At 43.1% G+C, this 20,530-nt stretch overlaps 1 protein-coding gene across 3 annotated transcripts in view; it reads left to right on the plus strand.

Annotated features, from left to right (window-relative positions):
- Positions 1–1,281: 1,281 nt before the first annotated feature.
- Positions 1,282–20,530, plus strand: part of grid2ipb (glutamate receptor, ionotropic, delta 2 (Grid2) interacting protein, b) — a 33,615-nt gene continuing 14,366 nt past the window's right edge. For 2 of the 3 annotated variants that reach the window (XM_052478067.1, XM_052478068.1), the window contains exons 1-7: positions 1,282–1,354; positions 4,000–4,136; positions 5,673–5,789; positions 6,569–6,904; positions 7,092–7,246; positions 17,660–17,941; positions 19,420–19,523. In XM_052478067.1, coding sequence (XP_052334027.1) covers positions 4,008–4,136; positions 5,673–5,789; positions 6,569–6,904; positions 7,092–7,246; positions 17,660–17,941; positions 19,420–19,523 — 1,123 coding nt within the window. In that variant the 5' untranslated portion in view covers positions 1,282–1,354; positions 4,000–4,007. Of the gene's footprint in view, positions 1,355–3,938; positions 4,137–5,672; positions 5,790–6,568; positions 6,905–7,091; positions 7,247–17,659; positions 17,942–19,419; positions 19,524–20,530 lie in introns of those variants that run through there. The other variant, XM_052478066.1, reaches the window with a different exon arrangement.

Genomic DNA, 20,530 nt, shown 5'->3' on the forward strand with positions numbered 1-20,530 from the left:
TGGGTTCAGGACAAAAGCTCTCATGGGATAACTGACACATCCTAACTGGACTTTGTCGGGTAAAGACTCAGCATCAAAACTTAACAGGACAGACAGTGTCTTCTCTGTTTCACCACGCACTCTACCGGGTCTGCGTCACACCAAACTGCGGGCAGTCACAGACACTGGGAGTCTTCCATTTTAGTTGATCCTCCTCAATCCTTAACACCACCCCAGTTATCACTCCTTTCAACAGTGCCCTGCTCGAGAGATCAAAGCAAGTCACAGTTCTTGTCCCTAGGCGTGTGTGTGGTGCAGAGCGCCTGCTCTGTCTGTACGGAAGAAACTGAAAAAATCATCACGAGGCCACTTCAATTTACTTTCACTGACTCAACAGTCCCCAAACTCTTCTTCACCCAACCTGACACCAGATATGGATCAGTCAGAAGGCAAGGATCCATTCTCTACAAAAAATCTCACTCCTACTGGGAAAGAAACACCTCTGTCATCCTTTCCTTTCTTCCCACTCTTCACAGGCATATCAAACTCAAAACCTTGCAGCTCCGAATCCGCTCCTCCTTCAAACTCTATGTCACTCTCATCAGTCTCAAGTTCTGAGCTACTAAATTACGTTTTTCCATTTTTGTACTTCTCTCTCAACATCCTCTCTTTTGTCCCAGGTTTTTCCCCTTTTGTTTCTTCAACTTTTCCGCTTTCTTCAAAGCTACTGAAATACTGTTTTCCATTTTTGTACTTGACACCTATCCACCTCCTGTTCTCGACCTCCATATTCACAACCCACAGGAGTCAAGCTACCAAAAGTCCCTTGTTTCTCAGAACATCTTCTATTGCTCTGTAACCTCCGGGACGATTAGCACAGCTGTTGCTGGTGTGACGTCAAAAAACCTTAGTGTTGCTTCTCGGCTTATGATGGACTGTTACTCGACACATTGTAAACAAATGGATACATTATAAGTAATTCATGATTGATATTTTATGTTATGCATGGAAAGGTTTGTTGTTAGTCATTTACAGTCAAGTTCCTAAATTCAATTCAGTTAGACTAAAATGCGTTAGACTTGTTTGACTTTACATTAACTCAAGCTTTTTGCAAATTGACTACACATTGAAAATTCATGAATAAGTAGAAATGGTCACCATTTTACCCCATTTCAATATTGTGCACCTGCTCCTCAGTTGCACACAAAACAAAATACATCATGATGACACAAGCTGTTGGATCTGGTTGCTGGGCTTTGCCTGCATTTTAAAACAGGCCCTGCTCTCATGTTACACATTACTGTTAGTGAGAGGAGTGTTACTTAGAGGCACTTGCTCTGGAGTGTATTCCTTCATCTTCTCAGGGACTTGAAAGGTAAGACTGCATCTTATTCTACTCTTTCTGAAATAATAATGTTGCTTGTAGACTACACAGTTTGTTTAGTGTTGGGAATCTCCACATTTTCTTCACTTCCACACTGAGTCACCAGCTGCTTCAATTTAGGCTGTTGTTACATGAGGATGGTTTCAGCAGCTATCAACTCTCGCAGTTGTATTCATTTATTTCCGTATCTAAATGACTTGATTGAATATTGCTGTCGTTTTGGTCTCGTCGGTCTCTCGTCGGTCTCTGCTTTAAACAACGTATGTCTTGCCAATGTTGCTGAATGAACAAATAGTCCAGTACCTACGGACCAGTGTGGGTCATCCTACCTCAGGCTCACTGACCTGTATAATGTCACTTGCTCTCACTTGCTCTTCCTTATTCCTCTATACATGTGATGTGACCATCTTGAGCGAGGTGTAAGATGAGAGTTTGGAGAGACAAGCATGGCTGGAGAATAATTCACCTGGCCCTGTATGTATAACCAGGGCTGTGCTGTTTCTTTAACTTAAATATGACATGGGTACTTCTGCTGTTTTCTGTTGGAAAATAAGTCATTTACGTAGCTGTCTTAGTGTACAGTATTTAGGCCAATTATAGGCCATGTCTTATTACTGTTACTACATCCATTTGTTATTACTATGCTATTACAATGTGATTACTGATTTCATTTAGAAGAAAAACTGAAAACTACTCTCACAGTAGCCCTGTTGCTGTGCTCCATAAAGTCATCTCCAATAAAAGTCTCTCTCTACAATGAACCCCTCTCATTAACCCCCTGCTATTTTGTGTAGGTTTATTGTTACACCCTCCTCTGATCAGTAATTCAATTATCCGGATTGTATGTGTGATGAACCTTTTTCGTTTTGAATTCATGTACTGCACATGCACTGACATACTGTATATACCACAACTCACTGGCAGTGCTCAATTACTATTGACTGAGGGCCATGTGACTAACTAACTAGCCTGCTGATTGCCCCTATGTTTCCCAATACTCTATTTCACTGTAAATTACCCCAGGGACAGGTTGCTGCAGCAATGTTTTAAAGTAACCCAGATCAGAGGAATACATACGCACCACTGAGTCCGTGTGGATATCTCCACAACCCTAACCCTAGTGAAGGGGGGCATGTGTCCCTGTCCTGATGGGGGGTGGAGGGGGAGTTTAAGATTCAGCCTATAATCCCACTAATCCAGAGCAAAGTCTTAAATTGCCCCTGCTCCTTCTCAATGGGACTGAGCATTGTGGCACACACTTATACACCAGCACACATAGACTACAATACACACCACACATATTAACGTGCCCAGGCAGACGCTCCAATTAGTGTGCTCATCGACCCCTTGCCGATCGACACACACAGTGATTCTGGGCCAGTCTCCGTCCCTTGGAGAGGTACCTAGCCGTGAGAGAGAGCAGGAAAGGAGACAGAGGAGTATTTATAGAAGAAAATGGGGCCTCACAATACCCTTTTTGGAGAGAGGTTTTATTAAGGAGCGGAGTGGAGCGAGGGTGTCCCAGTTTTATGATTAACACTGTGCAAACGGGCTGGAGGACTGCAAGGGCACATTCTGAGAGGAGATGCTGGAGCAACTCTGTGTCAAGCCTCCACTGGTGTTTCATGCACTGTCACCCTTTTCTCGTGTTGAGGTGGCAATGTGGATGACTCTGAATATAAGTTATTTTTAATTGGCAACCCCTCTTGTTTAAATGGGGGTTGTTGTTGTGGTCCGAGTTTTTTTTTAAACTCTTGTGACACAGTTAGGGAGCCAGGTTGGATACTAGCTCACATGCAGGCCACCTGCAGTTTGATCAAGTCTGATACAAGATGAAGAAATTTCTGCAGAACAAGAAAGGCAGATACTCTTTCAGGAACCAGAACAAGCCCGCCGTTCCTCGCTATCCATCTAAGGATGACTGTAAGTCTCTGAATGACTTTTATCGACTTGTTGAAACACATGACTGTACTGTTTCAAGGCTTTTGAGGTTGCAAACAGAAACTGTCTCTGTTGTAGGGTTAATGTTAGATTATCTGTTGCACATGATCAAACAAAATAGATATTTGTATAATTCTATATTTGGTATGTGTGACCAGGAACATTTTTGGAAGCAAACTCATGTATTCATTCTGATCCTGTTTTAATGCTGTATACCTGTTATAGTTTATATAATGTTGTAAATCTTCCAAAATGAAACATTAGTGATTGGAGTGTATTACCCCAAAAAGCACAATAATCTGCACTCCTAGATTTAAATGTGTTTTCTGTGTTTGATTATGGCAGATATTTTTGCATAGAAAACATTGCTTCTTGTACACTTGAGTCATTCTCATGCAAGTAATAGAGTGGTATTATTTCCTAGCCTTCCGTCAGATAGAGATTCCGTGAACTTGGATTCACTTTGGAAGAGAGTGCTTCCCGCTCCTCAAGGTCAAGTACTCTGAGATGCCTTTGGAGTTTTGTTCGAGGTCGGCGACCCCAAGGGTTTGACAGGGGCTGAGAGCACCGCACTGCTTCTCTTATTCTCGTCTCAATCCGCAGGCGACAGAACATCTTTCAGTTGATCCTCATCATACTCCATGTGTTTCTTCATTCTCCTCTCCTCTTTGTCATTCCTATTTTCTCTTGTGTAGTCATTGCGATGCCGACGTCCAATCAGTGCTGGCCAGAGGAGTTTGGCTTCCAGCTGGGAGGAAGTGGTCCTAGCTACATTCTGTCTGTGGAGGAGGGGAGCAGTGCCTACTTGGCGGGGCTGCAGCCAGGTGACCAGGTCAGAGAGATTCTAGATTCGAAGCTAAACCGAAAGGCCTAATCAGTAATTATTTAAATCCTTTATTTAACCATTATTTAACAAGGCAAGACAATTGTCAAACATGCATTTAATAGTACTACAGGTATGTTCTGCTACGATGTTATGATAATAGTGTAATAGTATGAACAGGGATTTATACTGGAAAAGCTGTTTCTCGGTCTCTTCCTTATACTGTCTTCCTTATACTTGTGGGGCCCCACAAGGGTGTGTTCTGAGCCCTCTCCTGTACTCCCTGTTCACCCACGACTGCGTGGCCACGCACGCCTCCAACTCAATCATCAAGTTTGCTGACGACACAACAGTGGTAGGCTTGATTACCAACAATGACGAGACGGCCTACAGGGAGGAGGTGAGGGCCCTCGGAGTGTGGTGTCAGGAAAATAACCTCACACTCAACGTCAACAAAACTAAGGAGATGATTGTGGACTTCAGGAAACAGCAGAGGGAACACCCCCCTATCCACATCGATGGAACAGTAGTGGAGACGGTAGTAAGTTTTAAGTTCCTTGGCGTACACATCACAGACAAACTGAATTGGTCCACCCACACAAACAGCATCGTGAAGAAGGCGCAGCAGCGCCTCTTCAACCTCAGGAGGCTGAAGAAATTTGGCTTGTCACCAAAAGCACTCACAAACTTCTACAGATGCACAATCGAGAGCATCCTGTCGGGCTGTATCACCACCTGGTACGGCAACTGCTCCACCCACAACCGTAAGGCTCTCCAGAGGGTAGTGAGGTCTGCACAACGCATCACCGGGGGCAAACTACCTGCCCTCCAGGACACCTACACCAGCCGATGTCACAGGAAGGCCATAAAGATCATCAAGGACAACAACCACCCGAGCCACTGCCTGTTCACCCCGCTATCATCCAGAAGGCAAGGTCAGTACAGGTGCATCAAAGCTGGGACCGAGAGACTGAAAAACAGCTTCTATCTCAAGGCCATCAGACTGTTAAACAGCCACCACTAACATTGAGTGGCTGCTGCCAACACACTGACTCAACTCCAGCCACTTTAATAATGGGAATTGATGGGAAATGATGTAAAATATATCACTAGCCACTTTAAACAATGCTACCTAATATAATGTTTACATACCCTACATTATTCATCTCATATGTATACGTATATACTGTACTCTATATCATCTACTGCATCTTTATGTAATACATGTATCACTAGCCACTTTAACTATGTCACTTTGTTTACATACTCATCTCATATGTATATACCCCACTCAATACCATCTACTGTATCTTGCCTATGCCGCTCTGTACCATCACTTATTCATATATTTTTATGTACATATTCTTTATCCCCTTACACTTGTCTATAAGGTAGTAGTTTTGGAATTGTTAGCTAGATTACTTGTTGGTTATTACTGCATTGTCGGAACTAGAAGCACAAGCATTTCGCTACACTCGCATTAACATCTGCTAACCATGTGTATGTGACAAATAAAAATTGATTTGATTTGATCTCTGTGATCAGGTGCTGGAGATCGAGGGCCAGAATGTGTCCACTTTGGGATTCCAGGCTGTCATCGCCATCGCTCAGACCCAGAGGAACATCCCTCCCAGCATCGGAGTTGTGTCTCGCATTCAGCAGGTCTGAACTCGCTCTGACTGGGACTCACCTGGCACCATTATGTTGTAGCACAATGTTTGATACTTCTGATTGATTTTAAGTTCCTTTTTCTGTATTTCTGTTTGTGCCTACCGAAAATCTGACTCACTGTATTTCTTATTTTTTTCGTTGTTGTATTTTACCCCCTTTTCCTCCCCAATTCTTTCGATCTTGGCTCATCGCTGCAACTCCCCAACGGGCTCGGGAGAGGCGAAGGTGGAGTCATGCGTCCTCCAAAACATGACCCACCAAACCCCACTCCTTATCACCTGCCAGCTTAACCTGGAAGCCAGCCGCACCAATGTGTCAGAGGAAACACCATTCAACTGGCACCCGTTGTCAGCCCGCAGGCACCCGGCCCGCCACAAGGAGTCGCTAGAGCACGATGAGCCAAGTAAAGGCTCACCGGCCAAACCCTCCCCTAACCCAGACGATGCTGAGCCAATTGTGTGCTGTCCTATGGGACTTCCGACCACTGCCGGTTGTGGCACAGCCCGGGATATGAACCCGGGACCGTAGTAAAACCTCTAGCACTACAGCATATAATGCAGTGCCTTAGACTGCTGCGTCACTCAGGAGCCCCTGACTCACTGTATTTCTGATACCTCATGTAACCTCAGAAACTGTAGGGGCAATCCTGGATTTGCTATGCTAATTTCATCGGCAAAGCCATACTTTTCAATTCATTAGTGAAAATAAATTATCTCTATCTTAATATAATACAGTGAAAGTTAAATAAGAATTAAACCTCTGCTTTTCAGATGGATATCACCCCGGGTCCTGACGGTCGTTTTGGCTTCACCATCGTGGGAGACTGCCCCCTCCTGGTGGAGGATTGTTCCCCCTGCTCTCCGGCAGGACGAGGTGGCCTGCGGGCCGGCGACTACGTCATGGAGGTCAACAGGATCCCGGTGAGGCACCACGAGATGGCGGCGGCACTGATCAAGGCGTCCCAGGGGCGTACGCTGAGACTAGGGGTGCTGTGTCTGGGGCCCAGACGGAAAATACGCAGCAGTGAGAGTATGGATGAGATACAGCTTGAGGGAGACGGGATGAGGACGGACCGCAAACACAAGGCCCTGGAGTTCAACAGGAAGGTGATGTCTGGAGAAAACAACATTTTGAAAGAGAATACTTTACTGTTAAAAAAATAATTACGCAAGCCTACTGAGCTTACTTCCTTAGTTAGCTAGTTGGATACTTTTTTGTGAAGGTATACCATCTTTCTTTAGGGAGTCTGTGTACTATATAGGCCCTTCAACAACAGTTATTGATATATTTCAGATTGACCAGATTTTGGGGGAGGAGCCTGAGGTGAAGGAGAAGCTGTTTGCAGTGCTGAAGCAGTATGCTGCGGAGAAGAAGGTTGATTGGTTGGCCTCTGTCCTCCCAGACATCCTCACCACTGACGAGCAGCAGACGCTCATCGGCCACATCAGGTACCTACCCTTGAGTCTCGGCTCCCAATGGTATCATCCATAGAATGTAAATAAAGATACATACTGTAGACTTAATCTGTAGTTGTGTTCAGTATAGGCTCTTGAGAAAGAGGAGGTAGCCTACCACCTGTACTCCCTGCTGAATTTGACTCAGATTATGCCCACAGAGATACATTCAAACCTTCCCATTTTGATATATAGACATCCTAGTACAACCCAGGTGGGATGCAGCCTCCTAAAATCCCAATTTCGGAGTCCCAATGAAAAGTAATGGTAATCTATGGGGATTATTTTGCGATGGGTGTGTAAACAGGCTTTTCCAATTGCTCATTTTGCTGGTGGAGGGATTACGGTGAGCTTGCTTAGTGTCAAGCATTGTGAACGTTATCACAAGACCCCATCTGCTGCAGACAGGGCTCCAAGACCAGACGGAGAGCACACGACACCGGTACCTTGGTCTTGTCTTGAATCTAAATTAAGTTCAGAATCTAAAATGACACCTAGTGTTTTATCTTTATTGCCTGTGAATTAAAATGTGAGGCCAGATTCTCTCTCTGTGCTTTGACACCAACAAGAAGTACCTTGGTCTTGTCTTGATTTAGCTGGAGGAAGTTGTGAGCCATCCAAGTATTTAAATCACAAATACAGTCTAATAATCCGTGGAGCTAAAATCAGACCCCTTGACTTTTTCCACCTTTTGTTACGTTACACTTTTTCCACCTTTTGTTACGTTATTCTAAAATGGATTGAATAGTTTTTCCCCCCTCATCAATCTACACACAATATCTCATAATGACAAAGCAAAACCAAGTTTTTAGAAATTTTTGCAAATGTTTAAAAAATGGAAAACTGATATCACATTTACATAAGTATTCAGACCCTTAACTCAGTACTTTGTTGAAGCACCTTTGGTAGCAATTATAGACTCAAGTCTTATTGGGTATGACGCTACAAACTTGGCACACCTGTATTTGGGGAGTTTCCCCCATTCTTCTCTGCAGATCCTCTCAAGCTCTGTCAGGTTGGATGGGGAGCGTCGCTGCACCGCTATTTTCCGGTCTTTCCAGAGATGTTCGATCGAGTTCAAGCCTGACCTCTGGCTGGGCCACTCAAGGACATTCAGAGACTTGTCCAGAAGCCACTCCTGCACTGTCTTGGTTGTGTGCTTAGGGTCGTTGTCCTGTTGGGAGGTGAACCTTCACCCCAGTCTGAGGTCCTGAGCGCTCTGGAGCAGGTTTTCATCAAGGATCTCTCTGTACTTTTCTCCGTTCATTTTTCCCTCAATCTTAGTCTCCCAGTCCCTGCTGCTGAAAAACACCCCCATAGCATGATGCTGTCACCCCCATGCTTCACCGTAGGGATGGCACCAGGTTTACTCCTGACGTTACGCTTAGCATTCAGTCAAAAAGTTCAATCTTGGTTTCATCAGACCAGAGAATCTGGTTTATCATGGTCTGAGAGTGCCTTTTCTTTTTAGGTGCCTTTTAGCAAACTCCAAGTGGGCTGTAATGTGCCTTCCGTCTGGCCACTCTACCATAAAGGCCTGATTGGTGGAGTGCTGCAGAGATGGTTGTCCTTCTGGATGGTTCTCGAATCTCCACAGTGGAACTCTGGAGCTCTGACAGAGTGACCATCAGGTTCTTGGTCACCTCCCTTACCAAGGCCCTTCTCCCCCGATTGCTCGGTTTGGACGAGCGGCCAGCTTTAGGAAGCGTCTTGGCGGTTCCAGACTTCTTCCATTTAAGATTGATGGAGGCCACTATGTTCTTGGGGACCTTCAAGGCTGCATAAATGTTTTTGTACCCTTCCCCAGATCTGTGCCTCGACACAATCTTGTCTCTGAGCTCTTTGGACAATTCCTTCGACCTCTTGGCTTGGTTTTGCTCTGACATGTGCTGTCAACTGTGGGACCTTATATAGACAGGTATGTGGCTTTCTAAATCATGTCAATTGAATGTACCACAAGTGGACTCCAATCAAGTTGTAGAAACATCCCAAGGATGATTAATGGAAACAGGATGCACCTGATCTCAATTTCGGGTCCCATAGCAAAGTTTCTAAATACTTAAGTAAATAAGGTATTTCTGTTTTTTTTAAATAAATTAGCAAACACTTCTAAAAACTTGTTTTCGCTTCGTCATTATAGGGTATTGTGTAGATTTATGAGGAAAACAAATAATTTAATCAATTTTAGAATAAGACTGTAACATAACAACATTTTTAACTGGAACGGAGAGGCCAACCAACCTCTCCAGTCTGTCCAGAAGGACATCATGGTCAACAGTGATGAATGGAGCACTTAAATCCACAAGAGTACAAGGACAGAGAGCTGTTTGGAATCTGTGTTAGCTCTAAGGTAATTTATCACTTTAACTAAGGCGATCTCTGTGCTGTGGTGGGCACAACAACCAGATTGGATTTCTTCAAAAATATAGTTGGCACTTAAAAAATTATTTTGCTGTTTGAAAACCAATTTCTCCAGAAATGAAAGGTTGGAGATTGGTCGAATTTGCTAAAGAGCTGAAGAATCTAGATGACTTTTCTTCCGAAGGGGTTTCACCATTGCAGTTTTTAGTGCAGTAGAGAAAGTGCGTGTGAACAGGGAGTGATTAACAATAGCTTGCACTTCTTCAGATATGCAACTAAAAACTGTTTTGAAGAAGGTGGTGGGGATAGGATCCAGAAGGCAGGTAGAAGGTGGTGGGGATAGGATCCAGAAGGCAGGTAGAAGGATTAAGTTGTGATATCACTTTCCTGAGCATGTCTGTGTCCACCAGGGAAAATAAATCCATATTAACTTTGCGTGGTAGGCTAGGACACATATCAAACTTCTCATCAGGTCTTGCTTGACTGATACCCAACCTAATGTTGGTTATCTTATCTCTGAAATATGCCACGAACTCATCACATTTAGATGTGGAGAAAAGTTCACATAGGTTTGCAGGGGTAGGATTTATCAGGCCATCAATGGTCAAGAAGAGCACTCTCTCATTATTCTGATTATTAGTGATCCAGTTAGAAAAATTAGCCCGTCTGGCATTTCTAATTTACTTGTTATATATGCCATTTAAGACTGAGATTCGCTTTTCCTGGGTTACAGCAAGGTCAGTGTACTTAGAAAGTAGGTTTTCCTTTTCTCGCAGCCAAGCTAACAGCCAAGCTAACAGCCAAGCTAACAGCCAAGTTAACAGCCAAGTTAACAGCCAAGCTAACAGCCAAGCTAACAGCCAAGTTAACAGCCAAGCTAACAGCCAAGCTAACAGCCAAGAGAGGATCTCTTCCCTAAGATGCATGATGGTGGTGCATTTTCCAGTTCCACCTTGTCTTCATCTTGTGATTGTGTGGAAATCATCTCACACCTGACACATTTGTGCCCAGCCATTTGTGCCCAGTTCACGATAATCACTGGTTGAGTTGAGTGCCATTGATGATCAGAAGTTGAGCTCAACAATGGCAAAGCCAGTTTTAGTGTGGTCATTTCAAATTCTACCCGATGTCGACAAATCTTGCCAGCCTTGTTCCTGTCTGAGATCAGCTCAAGGATCTGCCAATTGTATTCATAACTGTCTCTGCCTTTTTGAATTAAATTGGTTTGTTTGTGACCTCAACTGAACTCAGAGAATACTGGCTGCTATGGCTAAAGACTCATGTTGTCAGACATTTTAATGAAGATAAATTTGCATAACCGTTTTTTCTTGTGTGGAAACGACCAACAAGACTCTCACTAAACCCTTAATCCAAGTACACTTTTTCCTCGCGATTACTGTTACTTCTATACTCTATGAAGGAAATAAATTAGAGAGGGGGATGGGCATATTTAATGTGAGATCACACTTCCTGTCGGTTTCTAAGTCGTTAATCTGATTGGTTGGTCTGAGGAATCCATCTGTGGGAATGTGGACCATGTGGTCATCCGGCTGGGGTCTTACCAGACCATATCTTTGATTATCTGACCTTAACTTGTATTTACTAGAGGGAGGCAACGACACAGAGGTAAAACATGTGGATGTGGTGGATTGTGGGTATTGTATCTCAATGTCACTTACTGGTACAGTCTTTACCGTGAAATACTTGTTTACGAGCCCTTCCCAACAATGCAGAGTTTAAAAATAATCATAAAAATACAAATAAAATAGTAACACAAGAATAATAAATTAAAATACACAAGAATGGAGCCAGTACCAGATCACTGTGCAGAGGTATGAGGTATTTGAGGTAGATACACTACCCTTCAAATGTTTGGGGTCACTTTTTTTCCATGAACTCATACATGAAATGAGTATAGTCAAGACGTTGACAAGGTTATAAATAAAGATTTTTAATATAAATAATAATTGTGTCATTCAAACTTTGCTTTCGTCAAAGAATCCTCCATTTGCAGCTATTACAGCCTTGCAGATCTTTGGCATTCTAGTTGTCCTTTTGGTGAGGTAATCTGAAGAGATTTCACCCCATGCTTCCTGAAGCACCTCCCACAAGTTGGATGGGTTTGATGGGAACTTCTTACGTACCATACGGTCAAGCTGCTCCCACAACAGCTTAATAGGGTTGAGATCCGGTGACTGTGCTGGCCACTCCATTATAGACAGAATACCATCTGACTGCTTCTTCCCTAAATAGTTCTTACATAGTTTGGAGCTGTGCTTTGGGTCATTGTCCTGTTATAGGAGGAACTTGGCTCCAATTAAGCGCCGTCCACAGGGTTTGGCATGGCGTTGCAAAATGGAATGATAGCCTTCCTTATTCAAGATCCCTTTTACCCTGTACAAATCTCCCACTTTACCACCACCAAAGAACCCCCAGACCATCACATTGCCTCCACCATGCTTGACAGATTGAATGAAGCACTCCTCCAGCATCTCACGAATGTCTTTGTGATCCAAACACCTCAAACTCTGTCCCATGTCTGTGTTTTTTTCCCCATCTTAATCTTTTCTTTTTATTGGCCAATCTGAGATATTACTTTTTCTTTGCAACTCTGCCTAGAAGGCCAGCATCCCGGAGTTGCCTCTTCACTGTTGACGTTGAGACGTTTGTTTTGTGGGTACTGTTTAATGAAGCTGCCAGTTGAGGACTTGTGAGGCATCTGTTTCTCAAACTAGACACTTTAATGTACTTGTCCTCTTGCTCAGTTGTGCACCGGGGCCTCCCACTCCTCTTTCTATTCTGGTTAGGGCCAGTTTGCGCTGTTCTGTGAAGGGAGTAGTACACAGCGTCGCACGAGATCTTCAGTTTCTCGCATGGAATAGCCTTCATTTCTCAGAACACGAATAGACTGACAAGTTTCAAAAGAAAGTTCTTTATTTCTGGCCTTTTTGAGCCTGTAATCGAACCCATAAATGCTGATGCTCCAGATACTCAACTAGTCTAAAGAAGGACAGTTTTATTTCTTCTTTAATCAGAACAACAGTTTTCAGCTGTGCTAACATAATTGCAAAATGGTTTTCTAATGATCAAATAGACTTTTATAATGATAAACTTGGATTAGCTAACACAACGTCCCATTGGAACACAGGAGTGATGGTTGCTGATAATGGGCCTTTGTACGCCTATGTAGATATTCCATAAGATATCTGCTGATTCCAGTTACAATAGTCATTTCCTACATTAACAATGTCTACATTGCATTTCTGATCAATTTGATGTCATTTTAATGGACAAAAAACGTGCTTTTCTTTCAAAAACAAGGACATTTCTAAGTGATCTGAACTTTTGAACGCATGTACATGAAGGCAGAGTAAAGTGACTGGGCATCAGGATAGATATTAATAGAAGTAAAATAAAGTTTGCGTATTGTGAATGTGTGTGTGTTTGTGTTGTGTCGTAATGCGTGTGTGTGTTATGTTTGTGTATGTGAATGTGTGTGGGTTTTGTGTGGGAGTGTCAATGCAGTGTGCGAGAGTGAGTATGTATATGGTGTGTATATATAGTCTGGTGAGTGTGCGTAGGGTCAGTGCAATATAAAGTCACATCCTTTGGGTACCATTAATATGGTATATCAGGTAGGTAGTGATGCCTAACAATTTGGGTCCTGAGTTTTTCCTGAACACATGACCAGACCAGAGAAAAGTCTTAGTGATATGATTAGACACTCAGTATAGAAATGGTTATACTGTAAGATCCTGTACTATCTAAGGTTATACGGTTGTGTATGAATAATTTAATATTCAAATGCAAAGCCATTTTGTTCAATAAGACAGTGATTCCTGATCCCCAGAGGACAGCGACACTTCTTTCCTTCTGTATTCTCTAAATATAGACTGAGTGGCATTTAACAGGCCAGGAAAATGTGTTTGTTTTATTCCACTGAATTGGACTCTCTCCCTCCTCTCCTCCTCTTTATTTATTTTTTTCTTTCTTTCTTTCTCTCTCTCTCTCTCGCTCTTGCGCTCGCTCTCTTTTTTGTCGCTAACCCCCCTCTGTGTGGATTTTCTGTGATGGATTTTTATCTTAATTATTGTGCTTTAAGCTCTTGCTCGTCTGTGGTTGGTGACCGTTCTCCCTTGACAGTTCACTGCTGGCGATGGTTCTTGGATGCACCATGCTGATTTTGTCCCATACCGTTATACTGCATTAAGACTTCAACTTACCATTTGTGAACCTATGCACTTACTCACATTTACTATTGTACAATCCTCATAACGTTCCCTCTGATTCTGAAATATGACAGACTACTGACAGTAATGAGCTGTTTGGGGTGAGTACTGGTTTTATTGTTGGGTGTTTTGGGCTGTGGTACTTGCATTTGTCTTGCAGTGGTGTACTGCTGAATGCACACATCTGTTTCAGTACAGGTAGAGACACCGCAGTATAGTGTGTCCGACTTGCCGTAGGTGGGCAGATAATTATCCTGCTACAGTACTGTACCTGTGTATTTTTACTCTGAGGGGTAGTGTGTGTTGGCTGGCAGCCCATACTCTTTTTCAGAGACTTGTTTGAGTGTTTTCTACTATTTATTGTTGTGCAATGATTTAATGCAGTGGTCTGAATTGCTTTTTTGCAGAATTGAATTCAGTGTTAACTGTATACTTTCTTGCTTGCGTATTGACTCTTGTCACTTGAGTGAGACAACATGAAACATTCCAAGGATTTTCTACCAGATTATATGAATCATACTTTTTGTCTCTAGCGATTCCTAGAATACGCGATAACCTAGAACTCATCATGATAAGTGATGAGGCTTTTTTTTGTATCTAATCTCTTGTGTTGTTGTTTTTTCTATAGCTAAAACTGGATTATGGAAGCTCCAGACTATTATGTAATTGTAGTCTGTGGAAAAGTTACCCTAAAAATGACTGAACTTAAGGTGCTATTGATCATTTGATTTATTGATCCTGCCATGTTAGATGTATTGGTATATGAGTTATTGCTGCCATATTGATTGTGTTTAAGGAAGCTAAACTAATGTCAACAAAAAAAGAGTCTTCTTTAATGTGGTGGTGCATACCATAGAAGTGTAATGTACTGTAACTACAAAAGCCTCCTCACACATTTACAGTAAATTACAGCATTACTGCATCTAGCAAATCACTTTACAATTTACATCCACTCTCAACCATTGATCTTCCCTCATAGGTCATCATCACATTGCTCTCCCACTGCAACGCTCCCTTTCCAGGCAGTTTGCAGTGTATTTGATAGGTGTATTAGAGAAATAAAGGAGGTTTCAGCTGCGTAATCACCACCATTACTGGTCAATGCTTTATTGGCCTTAAAAAGCTTCCTAATGCTGGAAGACATCTGGGTCTGATGGCCACTGACCAACGACATAGTGACCCTAATCACTGGTTTTCAAACCACATAATTATCTCCTAAATCCCTCCCCTCAATCTTTAATGTCCACCGGTCATTTAGTGCCTGGCAAGGGACAGTGTGGCAAAGCAAAGTAATAAATAGCGACAGTACAGTCTCTCACATCTGGAATAGAAATTAAATGAGGTCTCCCAGTTAGATTTCTATTTGTCATTTCTCCCTTTGGAGACATCCATCCTCCCTCCACCGTCTTAGATAATTATAGAGCACCACTCAACTCTGCTGCAAATGAGGTCACATTGGCTGAAAACTCAATTAGTTCCGAAGATAAGACAGTTTAGACAACTTTTATGATGAGGCGGCTGTTTGAAAAAAATAAAATCTTGTATTGAGTCGTGAAGGCTCAATTGTAGTTGTGGTGGCAGATAATGTTTTCTTAGAAATACCACTGAAGGACACAAGGATGCCAGATAATAATGTGGCTACAGATGTAGAAAAGCTAGTAGAGAGAAAGAAACTCTGTGGGTTGGTGAGAGACCAAGCTAAACGATGCTGCATAAGTACATCACAACAGTAATGAGTGTCCACAAATCGCTTTCCATGGAACAGCAGGTTCTACACGAGTTCCAGATAGGTCTCCATGTGTCTGGATAACTCAGGAGCACTGTGGAAGAATCCTAGCTAATTAGCAGAACATTCCCCAATGGTGGCTAGAATCCTTATTGTCTCTGTGTCCAATTTGCTTGATATAGCTGTCCAACTGGTTTGAATTTGCATAATTTGCGAGTTCATTTTTACAAGTTTCTGCACGTTGCTTCTCTCTCTCTCTCTCTCTCTCTCTCTCTCTCTCTCTCTCTTCTCTCTCTCTCTCTCTCTCTCTCTCTCTCTCTCTCTCTCTCTCTCGTTCTCTCTCACTCTCTCTCTCTCTCTCTCTCTCTCTCTCTCTCTCTCTCTCTCTCTCTCTCTCGTTCTCTCTCTCTCTCCCTTTCTCTCTCTCTCTCTCTCTCTCTCTCTCTCTTTCTCTCTCTCTCTCTCTCTCTCTCTCTCTCTCTCTCTCTCTCTCTCTCTCTCTCTCTCTCTCTCTCTCTCTCTCTCTCTCTCTCTCTCTATCTCTCTCTCTCTCTCTCTCTCTCTTTCTCTCTGTTCTGTTTGTGTCATATTATTTGTGTTTGTGGCCAATTAGTCTGTTTCCAGGAAATTCTCCACTTCATTATAATTGATGTCTCGCCACTCATCCTCACCTGTGCTTCATGACACTCACCTGGACTCCATCAGCTCCTTTATTATCTTCTCTATATCTGTCACTCTCCTTTGGTTCTTCCCTCGGGTGTTATTGATTCTGTTTCATGTCGGTGTGTTTCGTGTTTATTGTTTTGTTTATTTATGAAAACACTCACTCCCTGAACTTACTTAACCGACTCTCAGCACACTCGTTACATTTATACTGTATGTACTCACATGATCTGTATTGGATGATGTGTTCATTGGGAGCATGTGTTTTAATTCCCATAAACAATTCAATCTGTATTAATGCAATGTTGTTCATCAGTTCTAATTTGCTAATGCATACACACCATTCCTGTTTAAACCAGCTGTCCACTGCCCTCGGTGTGTGTGTGTGTGTTGTTTTCATCGTCAGCTGTTGCTTTTACATCTGTGTCACAATTGCTGTAATGAACCGTATGTTTTATATCTTCAATTAGCAAAGAATTAGTTCTCTGATTAAATAACACCATACCGCTGTTCTCTTGGTTACGTTATTAAAGACAGACAAGACGATGGCTTTTGATCAGTGTGATTGTCTACATGATGAGAAGATGATAATCCTTCACCTCATATCATTCTCCCTCTGAGAATCCCACAGTTCCTAGAGATGCTCAGAAAAGCTATTGTTCTGCTCCTCAGATAGATAGATAGAGAGATGACAGCAAGAGAGAGAACAAGAGAGGGAGAAAGGGAGAGAAAAGTGATAGAGTAATATATTGCTGACTCCCACACCTTTGCTGTCGCTGTGTTGGTATCTCAAGCTGCAGCAGAGTGAATCCACACTGTAGCAAATGACGCCACTGCACAGAGGGCTGCCTCACTGACTGGCTCTATAGACATCTCTCTCCCTCTTTCTCGCTATCCAACCTTCACTTCTCTTCTTTATCCATGGACTACAGCGACTAAATGGAAACGTAGCGACTTTTTAGAAGAAGTGCGTTTGTTTTGTTTCTCGTCAATCTATGGATTTCTAAGTATGTTTTATGATGATTCTCTTTCACCAAGTCAACAGTGATATGTATTCAGCTGCGTGAATTTTCTTCTCCAACCTGGATGCTTGTTTCTCAGTTCTAGCTCTGACTTTTTCCTCTGAATCTCAGATCAGCGCTTTGGTATGAGTGGTGTGGTTTTTTGGCACCAGAGTTGATACAGACTACTGAGGTATCTAGTAATACCTTCTGATTCCCGGAGATCTCCGGAGATCTACATAATCTCTCTCTTCATCATCTCTGATTCCTCTGGGCAGAGGTGACAGACTGTTGAAGGGTGACTGCTGAGGTCTACCTGGTGGTAGCCCCTTGGATCCAGGGGGAACTCCACCCATCCACATCTCCACCCTCCCCCTACTTTCTCTTCCTCTTTACATGCTGGTCCCTCTCTCACCATGTTCACCAGGATCTTCATCCCCAAGAAGCACCGACAGCGGTTTGACGAGGCCGTTTCCCAGAGCCTGATCCAGAGGATCTGTCGCAGTAAGAGCATCAGCGAGCCGGGCCCACAGGGCCGTCTGAGACGTAGCCGCAGCGAGGATCACCCCGACCGCCACTACGGCTCCAAACGGGCCAGCTCAGTACCCCGGGACCCCGGGGAGGACAGAGGGGGAAAGGAGAGAGGAGAGAGGGGGTACAGGAAGTCTATGTCGGGCATACCTGTGCATCAATCAGGAGCCAATCAGAGGTTAGTATACAGTATGGTGTATTTAGCTATGACTCCCACTCACCTGAGAGAGAGAAGATTTAGAATATGCTGTTTGTGTGGTTGGAGTTGGAAATAATGGACATGAATTGGACTTAAAATTACTACTGAAGGACATTTAAAAAACAAGTGTTCCAACCCTATGGTTAATATCTGGGTAATTCTCTAAATGTTTCAATGTGATGTTTGTTGATAGATGATTTGGAAGCACCTGTTGATTAGGGAACCGTCTCTGTTAACCATTGAGTCTGTTTACTCACCTGATATTATAACACCACACAACGATTATATATTTCACGGTCCAATAATAACATGGAGGAATTAAGATTATGACTCAGAAAGTCAGTACCATCCAGCAGGCTCAGCTCAAGCCATACAGTAGCTCACTCCATTCCAGTTTTACAGATATACTTTGCAGTAGACTCAAGTCCGTGTTTTACCAACAGCCCTCCCCTCCCCATGGCCTATATCCTAATGAGCAGCATGTTGGAATATGTCCTGTGTAATCACCTACCATTATTTATGGTAAACTGCCTTTTGAGGGGTAGGTTTCAAGTCAATATGGAATAGTGAATAGAGCAATATTGAAATCTCCAGTGATGATAGGTTACTTGATTGATTGTTAATTGAATCGTCAACATCATGTTTTTAGCTCCTCTTCTGTGCTGCTTCTTGGGTTATGGAATGGTACTGATGTATATAAAGTACAAACGGTAGATGAGGGGAGAGATGAGATCTGTTTTCTTCACCTTTTCTAACCCACCAGGTTCTTATCCCCAGTGCTTTGCAGTGCTGAGCCTACCCTCTGTGTCTCTGTACGTATAGCACAGTACAGTACTCTAAAAGCCCATTTGAATAGTTTTCATCTGTCCCGTTTTACATAACAAGCATAAAGACAATCAAATAATGGATTTTACCCGTTTCCTCTCCTCTCCTTCTTCTGCTTTATGGAACTCCTGTTTATATCATATGATGTTGCCTTGAGTAGTTTCCATGGCAACCGTGATATCTCCATCCCAGTCTTTGATGGTAATGCTTCTTTCTGGGAGCCAGGGAACAGAGGCATCACTGTCTGAGCTGGAAATTATACCTGTTATGTGGTATTCCTACTGGACACACTAGCTGCTGTTTATTTTTTACTCATTCACATTCCTTTATTGTTCAAGTTACATAACAGACAACGTGATGTGGGCATGATAATATGAAATCCCTGTAGAATTGTTATTTACTGTTGAGAATGCTAGGCTATTCTAACCACCCAGTAGTACTTGATAAATACAGTTGAAAGCTGTTGAAAGCCCATTGATAAAACATCAGTACACAACAAAGGTAGTAATGTAGTTCCTGAAATATTACAACTATAATGTTACAACCATATCTTTTACTACTTCTACTGTAAAAAATGTGTACAAATGTATGTACTGACAGAAGATAATACACACTTTGTAATGTTCCCTCAGCCTCCATGCTCCCCCTAGGACAGTAAGGGTTTACAGAGGGAAGAAGAGTTTTGGGTTCACCCTGAGGGGGCATGCCCCTGTCTGTATCGACTCTGTCATCCCAGGTAAGTGATGACACACTGCTGATTACACTTCTCTATGTGGTGCTTTGGGTGGATGAAGTTCTATGTTTTGTGTTGGGTAACACTGTATTGTACTGGGCTGGTATCAGGTGGGTGGTGTTGGCTGTTGGGGATGCTGTAGTCAGTAGTGGGTGTTATGTGTTTGGGATGCTGTGGTCAGTAGTGGGGGTTGTTAGATGTTTGGGATGCTGTGATCAGTATTTTATGTATTTATTTATTTATTTATTTAACCTTTATTTAACTAGGCAAGTCATTGGGATGCTGGGAAAGTGGGATGCTGTGGTCAGTAGTGGAGGTTGTTAGGTGTTGGGGATGCTGTGGTCAGTAGTGGAGGTTGTTAGGTGTTGGGGATGCTGTGGTCAGTAGTGGGGGTTGTTAGGTGTTGGGGATGCTGTGGTCAGTAGTGGAGGTTGTTAGGTGTTGGGGATGCTGTGGTCAGTAGTGGAGGTTGTTAGGTGTTTGGGATGCTGTGGTCAGTAGTGGAGGTTGTTAGGTGTTGGGGATGCTGTGGTCAGTAGTGGAGGTTGTTAGGTGTTTGGGATGCTGTGGTCAGTAGTGGAGGTTGTTAGGTGTTGGGGATGCTGTGGTCAGTAGTGGAGGTTGTTAGGTGTTTGGGATGCTGTGGTCAGTAGTGGTGGTTGTTAGGTGTTGGGGATGCTGTGGTCAGTAGTGGAGGTTGTTAGGTGTTGGGGATGCTGTGGTCAGTAGTGGAGGTTGTTAGGTGTTTGGGATGCTGTGGTCAGTAGTGGAGGTTGTTAGGTGTTTGGGATGCTGTGGTCAGTCGTGGAGGTTGTTAGGTGTTGGGGATGCTGTGGTCAGTAGTGGAGGTTGTTAGGTGTTTGGGATGCTGTGGTCAGTAGTGGAGGTTGTTAGGTGTTGGGGATGCTGTGGTCAGTCGTGGAGGTTGTTAGGTGTTGGGGATGCTGTGGTCAGTAGTGGAGGTTGTTAGGTGTTTGGGATGCTGTGGTCAGTAGTGGAGGTTGTTAGGT

Source organism: Oncorhynchus keta, chromosome 24 (genome assembly GCF_023373465.1).
Source record: "Oncorhynchus keta strain PuntledgeMale-10-30-2019 chromosome 24, Oket_V2, whole genome shotgun sequence".
Lineage (NCBI taxonomy): Eukaryota > Metazoa > Chordata > Actinopteri > Salmoniformes > Salmonidae > Oncorhynchus > Oncorhynchus keta.